This window comes from Lygodium microphyllum, chromosome 4, assembly GCF_053477565.2.
Source record: "Lygodium microphyllum isolate KBCC chromosome 4, Lygodium_microphyllum_v1.1.10, whole genome shotgun sequence".
Classification (NCBI taxonomy): Eukaryota; Viridiplantae; Streptophyta; class Polypodiopsida; order Schizaeales; family Lygodiaceae; genus Lygodium; species Lygodium microphyllum.
The window spans coordinates 176,367,171-176,379,295 of NC_141138.1; the positions used below are offsets into that span (position 1 = coordinate 176,367,171).

Below are 12,125 nucleotides of genomic sequence, written 5' to 3' on the forward strand. Positions count from 1 at the left end.
CCTGAAGGATAGGGGACATAATCCATAATTTGTTATAGGAGTTGAGGTTAACAATCTCTAATTCCAGGCATGATGCATGAATACTCACAAAATTTTCTAATTCTAGGCATGATGCATATTCACACCACTTGACGTGACATCGCAACCTCTAAAGCAAAGGTACAAGATGTTACGCATGCAAGTTGGAAGAGATGACTTCAACGTCACAATCTTTCTCCCGATCTTCTAGTTTGTCTCAAACATCTCGTCCTTAATGCGATCAACATCTGTCGATGCTTACACAATTGTCACGTTTGCGTCCCCCGCGAGGCATCTCCCGATGTCTAACGTCCTTCGTCTTTGAAGTTCTTTTCCTTTCCAGCCTCTTCTCAGGATATAAACGGGTGGCGCTGGCATCGCCAAATAGTTAGTTTTGAGCGTGCTGGTCTCACGTACGTACATCAGACATTCAGCCATGGATCAGAACGGGCAGATCTCCGGAGCTATAATTAATGATGGCCAGCTGCCGAGCACCGGCTGCAGCCTGGATGAACAAGCTGTAATCCGACTGAGCCGGTACTACTGCTCCTTCGACGTCAAGTGTCATCCCAAGCTGGCGTCGCTGGAGGACCAGAGCCGCGCATGGATGACGGGGCTCTTCGAGGCGCATGGCCTCCCACCTGCGCAGCTCCAAAGACTTCTCGACATTCAATATGCCCGACTCGCCTGCATGGTGTACCCCAACGGCGCCTCTGACGCTCGCTCCTTCACCCTAGTGAAGCTCACGCACTGGATATTCCTGGTGGACGACCTCATTGACGACCCTCGCCACCTCGGTTGCAACCTCCCGGCTGCTCGCGTCTTCTGCGCTCGCCTGCTCCTGTCCATGTTTGGCCCGTGTTGCGTCGCGGCAGCCGGCCTGACTACCTCTTTAGGCAGCATGAGTACTTTGGATGGTAATTATATACTCTGCACTACGAGTACAAGCTCATGTAGACCAACAAGTCCTTCATATCCAGCATGCACATCATTAACAGTTGGCAATGCGCAACTGCCAGCACGTAGCTGGAGAGCGTAGTGTTCAAAATGGCCATCTCCTTTGTATGCCAATGCGTCCTTGTTAATAACTATGAAACACGTGTCATTTTGTAGGAGACATTCTTGCTGAAAAGCTGTCCCAACAGGAGTTGGCAATCGAGGTGGGAGTGCAATGGTCTAGAGAAATGCAAGCTCAAGGAATATCACCCAAGCAATATAAGCGCGTCGAAGAAGTAGTTGTTGATTACATCACTGGCCTCCTCCATATTGTAGCCCTTAGAGAGCAAAACAAACTCCCTAGCCTCAAAGAGTACTGCGTCCTTCGACGCAAAGAGGCAGCTTTTGATGTCGCCCTCCTTGGATGCGAGTTTTCCCTAAATATTGAGCTTGACAATGACACTTTGGCCCACCCCCTCATCCAAGAGCTACATCAAGCTAGTGCCGACCAATTGAATTGGATCAATGATGTCCTATCGTTTGACTCTGAGTGCCATCAAGGGGACTACATCAACTTACTCACAGTGTTACACTATCATAAGAATCCAATGCTTTCTTGTCCCACTCATAAAATGACCAACTTCCAGGAGGTTCTTTTTGAAGCTTGTGACATGATCAAGGCTAAAGACAAGGATGTACATCACCTATCCCATGAGATTAGTGTGCTAAACCCTTCCTTGAATTGCTACGTCAATGCTATTCACCATGGCATATCAGGGATCACAGTTTGGACCATTGGAAACCTACGATATAGAAAAGGTATCGACACGATCTCTACCACGAAATGAGATTACAAGCACCAACACAAAAATTTCAAGATCAATGCCTCTAGAAACACAAATTCCTTCTATTATCACTATACAATTATGCATTCTCGCAAGCACTTGAAGATGGTTTATTTCTTCTTGAATGTAGGAGTGTATGAAACCTTTTTCATATTTGATGTCTCGTAGCCATGATTTGTACAAATAAATGGGGTTATAGAAAGAGTATCCCAACCATTTGAAGGTGAATGTTGATCTAAGGGTTTGTAGTTGTCTTCTACAGGAAATGTCCATCCATGCATATTCGTATTTGCATTAGACACCCTGAAAACCACTTGTAACATTGTTATCTCTTGTTGAATACATATGTTTATAAAACTTTTCTCATATTTAGTTCCTTATCACACTTCAAAATACATAATAATTTCATATGCTTGTAATTTTTTGTATTACATGACCTTTCTCTTTAAAACTCACTACAACAAAAAGGCCTCATACATGCACATTTAGACGCGATTTTTGAACACAGAGAAAAACTTACGGGCGCGTCTATCCGCCCGTCTATTTGCGCGTCTATCATTCTGCGTCTATAATCGCATGTATCGACGAATTTACACGCACAAATAGACGCGCAATAGACGCACATATACACGCGCATATAGACACACTTTTGGACGCACTTTTACAAGCACTGATAGACGCGAACGGAAAACAAAAAATGTCTTTTTTTAAAAAGATATTTAATTTTCTTTTTTAATTTGAATTATGCAGCGCGTGTATGAGCTCATGTAGTCTGCATTATAGACGCGTGAATAAAAGTGAATTACTTGCAATTTAGACGCGCTGATAGACGCGCAAAACAGAACTGAAAAAAAAAACCAGAGCATATGCTCTCTGGTTTTTTTTTTTCCCCCCTCCCATACATCAGATTGTGTATTTGGGAAAAAGACAATGTGTCTTACGGGCACGAGAATTGAAAGTGAAAGTCCATGTATTCATTATATATCAAAGCATTTACAAGGGAAGTTTTGAGTGCTTGCGACCTAAAGCGTGGCCGCAAGCAGTAGGCTCAAAGAGATATCATATAAATACAAGAAAATAAGGCCTCATGAGGAGGTATGGACGTGCTCCTCTACGAATCTGAAGAGGAAACATCCTCGCTAGTATCACCATGGCTACTAGCGTCGCTATCCCCCTCCTCGCTGTGCTCCACATCCGGGTTCGCCTACACACACAAAAGATCAGGGTTGCTTACATAGACAAGGTGGAGAAAAAGTTATAATTAGCTATACTTTTAATAGGAAAGTAAGAAAAACATACCTCCTCTGGCTGTCGAATCCTCATGGCCCGGTTGTATTGGTCCTCAGTGATGAGATCCTCCTCATAAAAGTGAAGCCATGTCGTTGCGCGGTTATGGCCTCGATGGTAACCTACCTCTCTAGGGGTAGGTGTTCTACCAACGATGGTAGTCTGCAAAACATTTAGAGATATACAAACAATTAGACGTCACAATATATTAGACCAAAATATATAAAGAATTTAAAGAAATATACTTTAAAAAAAACTAGAAATCAAAATATACTTACAAACTCTGCCTTCCACGACTCTCTACTGCCCGATCCGTAATGCGATGATCCCATGGTTTCCATTTGGATCCGTTGTGCCTCTGCGTGCTGGCGACTCTTCAGTTTCTCAGCTGCTTTCTTCTTGGCTTTCTTCCACTCTACACGGTGGCACATAGGTGGTTGGCTGTAGGCTCCATGCCCCTCCTCCAGCCTCCGCAGTGAGTCCTTGGCCCATGTCATGAGGTGGGATCTTTTGTTGTGAAGCATATCCCTCACTTTTGTACGTCCCCAATCATCCGAGAATCGCTAACCCTCAGGATTTGGGTACCTCCTATGGACTGCTCTCAACACCTCCTGCCACAAGCCCTTTTCTGATTTTTGAAGGCAATGAAACAATCTTTATACGTCGCATGCACGACGCTCCTCATGTACGCCATTACATCCCTTCGCTCATCATCATGAAAGATGCCACCGGCATTTGTAACTCTATAGTAATGGCGTACAACCTTCTCTACATGATCTACTGGCGAGGGTGATTGCTTGCCACCTCCTAGGCAATCCCCACACAACCCTCGTCCTCCCCCTTGACTCTCTCTCCTTCCTCTCTGTCGACTGCCCTCTGCCTCGCTGGACGCACGAGCTTCTGCAGATGCACGTGTTTCTGCAGATGCTCGTGCTTCAGTCGATGCACGTGGAGCACGTGGAGTGCCTGCAAATGGAGTACCTGCATATGGAGTACCTGTATGTGGAGTACCTGCATGTGGAGTCTGGGAAGTAGTGCCAGGCAAAGACACTAGAGGCGTCCCAGACATGACACTGAACACCTTGTCTGCTGTGGGGGAGCGGCCAAGGTGTCTGGTCATCTCTCCCATGAAGTCTTCCCTACTAGGAAAACCTCCAAAAAATGCATTGACCCCCTGCCAAAGGAGGCCAATGTATCATTCATACGATCCACATTTGGGTCATTGCTAGATGAACCAGGATACGACATCTACAAAAAAAAACACACGAAAAAGATAAATTTATTTGCATACAAAAAACATAGGAGGATATTGTGCAGTACAAGCAACTCATGGATGAGGGGTGGAGGTGACTATCCATAGACTAGAGGGCACATTGAGGCCTATATGCCTAGGTGAGGGCTCTAATTCACGAGATCCACATGTAGAACACACAAGTTTCAATCTCACTTTATGTAAAGAATGTAATGTTTGTATAAATGTGTATAAAAGTATACAATTTCCTAATTTATCACTTTTAGATCTAACTAGACTTCTATTTAGGAGTTAATCAATACCACGCAATAAGATTCTGCTCTAGGTGATGTCACACAATAGGACCTTGCAGTTTTTAATGTGTATAAAAGTATAACATTGCAGTTTTTAAGCCTTTGATATAACCTTGTAGTTTTTAAGCCTTTGACATAACATTGCTGTTCATCTTCTGTCTAGCGCATCTATTTGCGCATCCCAGGTCAATGTGCATTTATTTGTGCATCTAACCTGTAGCACAGACGCACTGCTAGACGCACATCGCAGGTCAATGTGCGTCTATTTACACATCTAACCTGCAGCACAGACATGCTACCAGACGCATATCCCAGGTCAATGTGCGTCTAAAATCGCGTGTACACTGTAGGTCAAACTTCTGTGCAGCGCGTGTATCATCGCGTGTGCATTGCAGAGCACATGCGCCATCACACGCGCTGTAAGACGCTCTCTCAGACGCACTGAGAGGAGACAATTTTTGCGCGTCTATGTCCGCGTCTACACTGAGATGTAGACGCGCTAGCAGACGCGCTGGGTCGGCCGATTTTAGACCGACGACAGCCATTGACGATTTACATAATGCAATACATTATAATGGAATCACAAATGAGCAATACACAGACAGAGCAGAGAGAGGAAGAGAGAAACAAAGAGAGAGAGAGAGAGAGAGAGAGAGAGAGAGAGAGAGAGAGAGAGAGAGAGAGAGAGAGAGAGAGAGTGAGAGTGAGAGAGAGAGAGAGAGAGAGAGTCACCTTGGGTGTTTGGTGTGGCGGGTGGTGGCGCTTCTCCTTCTCCTTCTTCCTCTCCTTGGTAAGTTACCCTCCTGTGATCCTTATTTGCTTGCTTGCTGCTTCTTCTTGTTCTCCTCTTTCTTGTTCTCTCTTTCTTCCTCTCCTTGGCTTTCCTTTTTCCCTTCTTGTGTGTTTGAAATGAAAGAAGAGGTGAGTCAGGAGGAGGTGAGGCATGAAGAGACTAAGTGAGGCATGAAGAGACTGCATGTCAGCAAAACTCAAGCTTTAGAACCGCAAAAAATGTAGGAAAGGAAAGGCGTAGCTTGAAAAGAAATGATTTAAATATGGTTTGAATTTTGATGTGTGCGTCTATTTTCACGTGTATATGTGTGTCTGTTGTTCAGATAGACGCGAGCATAGATGCGAATTTAAATGCGAGTATAGACACGGATGTAGACGCGCATTTGGGATTTATATATCTTTGAATTTCTACACAAAAATAAACAATTCTCAAATACATCTTGACAGATACGTGAGCTCGAAGGAAATTGATTTTTGTGTATTTAAAATTAAGATCTTATGTAAACATATGAATGACAAATATTTTGATGTTGTCATGAATTAGGTTTGATCATGTCGACATCGTCATCACCTAGTGCGGTGCAAGCTGGTGAGTCAATGAGCACATCCTCAAGTGAGGATGAAACATTGCGTCTTCATAATTGAGATGCATGGCTACGACGAAAAATTAGATGCATGTGTGATCGTTGTCGAGGGTGTATTTTTCGAGCACGTCGAATTGCAATGTCACACCTCAGCTTGTATGGAGAATGGGACCAAGAAAAATCACCGGTATTCATTGTTTTTTTTAACTACTAAGATTGCTAGTCTATGTTACGGGAATTATATATCAACGTACATGAAACTCCCTTTTGTGGTTGAGAAGGATGCGGCGCCACATCCTCAGATGCTCCCTCCCGGGCGTATCTGGTTTGAAGTCCCACGATTGGCACAAAATGATTCAACTAAGGGTATCTCTAACCATGAATATAGTAATTAGTGGCGTAACTATGTGTAAACTTTGGGATATGATGACTTTTTCCTCTACTGACAATTTGCATCTATGAATATTGTTTACATTCAGTTCGTACTTTCTACTAGCATATCCCATTGTGCCTCCAAAGATGTACGTGATATCATTTACAAGTTGGGAGAGCTTGTGAGGTGTGTATACATTGTATTTTTTCATTATATATCTTTGAATTTCTACACAAAAATAAACAATTCTCAAATACATCTTGACAGATACGTGAGCTCGAAGGAAATTGATCCAAATACATTGCAAGATGCTCGAGTATTATCTATTGGAGGAAATTTTTCCTCGATCCATTTTGACTACTCAATTACATTTACTCGTACATTTGATTGATGAGATTGCACTTTGTGGGAAAGTTTATGTAAGGTGGATGTTTTTTCTTGAGCGCTTCATGAAAACCTTGAAAGATTTTGTGAGGCAAAAAGTACGGCCTGAGGGAAGCATGGCTGAGGGTTGGTTAGTGCAATCATTCCTTGTTTATATCTCTGAATATCTTGCTGAAGTGGATCCCTCTCAACCACGACTATGGAAAGATGATGAAGACTTGAGGATGATCTCTATAGTACCTCAAGGAAAAGGAATGAGTAAAGTGCTAACAAAAGAAGAACTTCGTAAGTTAAATAGTTTTTGTGTGCTCAATAGTGATGTTATGAGCAAATGGGTGACACTATATAATGAAGCAAGGGCAAGAAGAAAAAGCGAAAGATAAGAATTTAGCACTAGATATGGACGTAATGTCTCATTTCCAGATCATCTAAATGCGCTCCCACGTCATATTGACATAGATTGGTTACATGAGGAAAAGGAGAGAATGGAAAAAGAGGAGGAAATTAATATATCTCAAGAAGAGTGGGAATACGCATGAGGTTGCTTATCAAAGGTGAGACATACTATCAATTAATTTCTTTTTATAAGTTTTGTTTTATATAAATAATTGACATGTTTGATCTTTTATCTTTTACTACTAGTGCATATTATTCCATGCACTTTGGTGTGAGGGTAAACATCTTTGAACTCAACGTATAGATGAAAAGAGAAATACCCAAGATTGTGGTGTCCTTGCTCACTTCGAGATTGCCAATGGTACCATGAAAGGTTATTGTGGCTTGATCCAAGATATTCTGAAGCTTGACTTCAGACGATTCTTTATATATGTACTAGATGTGAAGTGGTTTAAAGAAGTGGTAACAAATGGTGAGCATTGCACAATCAGACGTCATCCAAGTGGTTTTGTAATCATTGACTCTACAAAATTTCACCAAAACAAGAATGACACATTAGTACTACCTCAACAATGCGAGCAGGTATATATGCAAAGGCTAATTTTTTTATATGTATACATGTGATATATATACACAATATAATAAGTACTTAAGTTTTTTGCTTTTGTTTTTCAAATACAGGTTGTGTATCATCCAATGGTAAACAATAACCGATGGTGGTATGTCATCCCTATATCTAATCGTTCAAAACCAATATATGGTAATATTACCGACATGGAGATAGCAGATGACAATCCAACAAATAATGATGATGTGCATGATGACACCATAATGGATGATATGCGTGATATAGTACAAGATGAACCTTGCGATGATGTTCAAGGAAACACAGAAGAAGACAATAATGTAATTGTCGATGATATTGATGAAGTTATTGAGCAATATAGCAACACATCTAATAGTGGGATAGACTTATTTGTTTCGTTACCTCTTGGTAACATAGACCTAAAAGTAGATAGTTTAGCAAGGGCTGATCTCATTGAAGATGAGATGGATCATTCACTGTAACATACTTAATTTGCTTATTGATTCATTATATGTGTATTCCTAATTCTATGCTTTTTATCATGCGCACACGTGCATATTCAAGAATCAATAGTCAATTTTAAAGCAAGCATTGAATTTTCCATAATAAAAAGGAAGTATCTTTTATCATCTTCAATTACATAGAGAAATTACGAGATACATATTGCAATGCTTGCTACTATTTGTAAGGTTTCTGTCGCTTACCGCTAATTACTTATATCAGGCTTGTCAACTGGAGGAACTGCCATTCATTAGAGAGCAATGAAAAAGTAATTATTAACTCTATTTTTTTAATTCAATGATTCAATGTGTATTCTTAATTCTATGGTTTTTATCATGCGCACATGTGCATGCTCAAGAATCAATTTCAGGTGGTTAAATAATTATTAACTTTGGTTTTTCAATTATGTGAATTGCTAATTTTAGGTGGTTAAATAATTGTGCGTCTGATAGCGCGTCTATATTTGCATCTATTTGCGCGCATATATAGACGCAAAATTCGCGTCTATTTACACGCACGTTTACACGCATTATTTGCGCGGATATATAGACGCAAAATTCGCGTCTATTTACACGCACGTTTACACGCATTTATAGACGCTCTGATAGACGCGCCCGACTTTGCGCATCTAACGTGCGCGTCTATGCCTCGTTTCTGTTGTAGTGACTATTCAAACCAATCTCTAAACCTCAAGCTACCTCAAAATTTTTCCACCTAAATGAGTAGTACTTTGTAAATAGGAAGAAGCATGGTTCTTTAAAATGCAATAGGGAGTTTTTTGCCCACTTAATGGAGGCGATACTCATCGTTCGTCATGGAGTTGACAACCCAAGTGGCTCGATCAACAACTTTAGTTAGAGGCCATGCTTCAACTAGAGAGATTGTGTCAGTGTTATCATAAATGATTTGAGATTAGAGTGAGCATTGTCTTTATGGTAGGCAGACTATGTCTACGCATAAGAAGTCTGGTAGGCCACGCATGAGTGAGCCCTTGGCATTGGTACATTCAGATGTCTGTGGGCGCATGCCTTGTTAGTCTATGGGTGGTGCAAAGTATTTTGTTACGTTCATAGATGATTTTTCACGGAAAGTTTGGGCTTATTCCATTAAGCTGAAATCTGATGTCTTGGCTGTGTTTCAGAGATGGGTTGCATTGGTTGAGAGCTAGTCTGGGTATAGGCTAAAACGCCTAAGGACAAATAATGGGGGTAAGTATGTCTCACGTGCTTTTGAGGAGTTATGTGATGAGAGGGGTATTAAGCGTCAGTTGACCGCCCCCTACACCCCACCAGAATGGTTTGGCTGAGCGAATGAATAGAACTATCCAAGAGCGTGTACGCATTATGCTTAGCCATACAGGCCTACCACAGAGCTTTTGGGCTGAGGCAGTTAGTACAGCTGTGCATGTCATAAATAGATCACCTTCTAGTGGTTTGGATTTCCAAGTTGCAGAGGAGGTATGGATTGGAAAACCCCCCTCTTATGCGCATCTCCGTGTCTTTGGATGTGAGGCATTTTGCCATGTACCCAGGGACAAGAGAAGTAAGCTGGATCCCAAGAGTGTCGAATGCATTTTCCTTGGTTATGGGGATGTAGGCGAGATGGGTTACCGTCTCTGGGATCCATAGGGGCGAAAAGTTATCCGCAGTCATGATGTAGTCTTCCATGAAGACAAGATGCATAGGCAGCTTGAGAGAGTTGTTGAGATCCACAGGGTCATATTTTAGGAGGAGCCAAGAGCTCTCGCACAGCTAGTTGGACAGTATACAACTGTAGTAGATGCTCATGGTCAGGGCATTGGACAGGCGATTGGGCAGGCAACAAAGCCTGCCATGAGATGGTCTGCTAGAGACTGATGTCCACCAGATCGATTTTAGCTCTCGATACATTATGTCTTGGTTACAGATGCAGGAGAGTGTTTCACTTATTATGAGGCTATGCGCAGGGGTGACAGTCACTCCTGGGAGAGGGCTATGCAATTTGAGATAGACTCCCTAAATAAGAATGACACTTGGGATTTGGTTTCCTTGCCTAGGGGCAAGAATACTTTGCCATGCAAGTGGGTGTACAAGCTAAAAAGTACCCCTGGACATCCCAAGCCGGCATACAAGGCTAGATTGGGAGTGGTATTATAAGTTTGATGCCTTTATGCAGTCATAGGGCTACAGTCAGAGTGCTATGGATCCGTGTCTTCACAGAAGAAAGCTCGTGATGGTTCTTCATTGATTTTGGTACTCTATGTGGATGATATGCTGATAGTAGGGAAAGCTCATGATGGGCTAGATGCTCTTAAGGCTCAGCTCAAGAAGAGCTTTGAGATGAAAGATCTAGGATAGGCTGCTCACATACTTGGTATGCGCATTAGACGCGACAGGCATCAAGGACTCCTCTACTTGTCACAGAGGGAGTACATTCATAAAGTCCTTGAGCACTTCCGCATGCATGATGTAAAGCCTATTGGTTGTCCATTGCCTTCTTATGTGAAGGTATCACAGGTTGATTGTCCACAGACAGAAGAGCAGAAGGTCAAGATGGCCAAGATACCCTATGCATCCGCAGTGGGCAGTCTTATGTATGCCATGATAGCCACTCGTCCAGATATTGCCTTTGTAGTTGGTGTTGTGGCACGCTATATGGCTACACCTGGCAAGAAGCCTTGGGATGCCATGAAGGGTATCATGAGGTACCTGAAGGGTACTGTAGATATGTGCATATGCTATGGCAGCCAGGATACAGGAGTCATGGGGTACACTGACTCTGATTATGTAGGACATGTAGATAGTAGGAAGTCCACTTCTGGCTATGTATTCACCTATGCTGGAGGTGCTGTTTCTTGGATGTCCATGGTGCAAAAATGCATGGCCCTTTCTACTATAGAGGCCGAGTATGTTGTAGCCACTGAGGCTTGCAAGGAGAACATTTGGTTGGGTCGTTTAGTTGCTGACCTTGGTATTGATGCTATCCCTACACTGCATTTGGATTCTATGAGTGCTATTTAGTTAGCCAAGAATCTGGTCTTCTATGCGAAGACGAAACACATTGAGGTGAGGTATCACTTCATACGTGGGGTCGTTGAGGACAAGTCTGTTGATCTTGTCAAGATCTCAACTGACCAGAATCCTACAGATGTGCTCACAAAAAGCCTCTCTACAGAGCGCTTTGCCTTCCTCAAGAGGTTGATGGGCATGGGATGAGATGACGTCTTTCCTCATCCTGTTGTACATGTGTACATGTTGTATTGTCTTTTTTTTTCTTTTTCTTTTCACTCCTCACTGGGGCAGATTCGCCTTTAAGTTGGAGGTTGTTGGGGGTAAAGGCGCCTCTACCTAGCCGCCTGTGTATTACTACATTGACAGTCACCGCCGTTGCACACTGCAGGTGGTGGGCGCCCATCACAATCACTTTATTATTTATTTATTTAGTGATAGTTTGAATAAAGGAAGTCCTGGTCACACATTGTGATTATTGGAGTTCCCATTTCTAGTCTCTCCCTTTCTTGCTCTTACTCGCTCGCCATAGCTCTCGAGTCCAACCTTCGATCCATCACTCCCTTTCAACTGGTATCAGAGCTTTGCTTTCTGACTCTTGAGCTTGGTTCGTGGCATTCTCAACATCCCATCGACTCCCTACTTGCATTGGGTCTCCTTCCCGGTAGCCATATTCGACTCCTTCGAGCTCCCGTCACTCCCCGGCTTCCCAAGCACCTTCTCCGCATTGTTGAGATCCGTCGCTCCCTTTCAACACTACTATGGAACTTGTAGCCAATTGTGGCCTTAGTGAGATAGCAAAGCCACATCAACCCATATCTACTTCCTAACTTGTACGGGACTAATAAGTATCTATGACCTAGCCATCAACACAATCAAATCTATATACAA

At 42.6% G+C, this 12,125-nt stretch overlaps 1 protein-coding gene across 1 annotated transcript; it reads left to right on the forward strand.

Annotated features, from left to right (window-relative positions):
* Positions 1-327: 327 nt before the first annotated feature.
* LOC148037951 (microbial Terpene synthase-like protein 13) lies at positions 328-2,094 on the forward strand. The gene is made up of 2 exons (XM_087677373.1): positions 328-935; positions 1,132-2,094. Exons 1-2 carry the CDS (start codon positions 455-457, stop codon positions 1,800-1,802), a joined length of 1,152 nt encoding a protein of 383 aa, XP_087533499.1. The 5' UTR covers positions 328-454; the 3' UTR covers positions 1,803-2,094.
* The last annotated feature ends 10,031 nt before the right edge of the window (positions 2,095-12,125 follow it).

What these genes read in the sequence shown, in the direction of transcription:
- LOC148037951 (XM_087677373.1), top strand. Translation starts at nt 455, where the DNA reads ATGGATCAGAACGGGCAGATCTCCGGAGCTATAATTAATGATGGCCAG. An exon ending in CAGCATGAGTACTTTGGATG is followed by an intron (nt 936 to 1,131) that starts GTAATTATATAC and finishes GTCATTTTGTAG; the next exon opens with GAGACATTCTTGCTGAAAAG.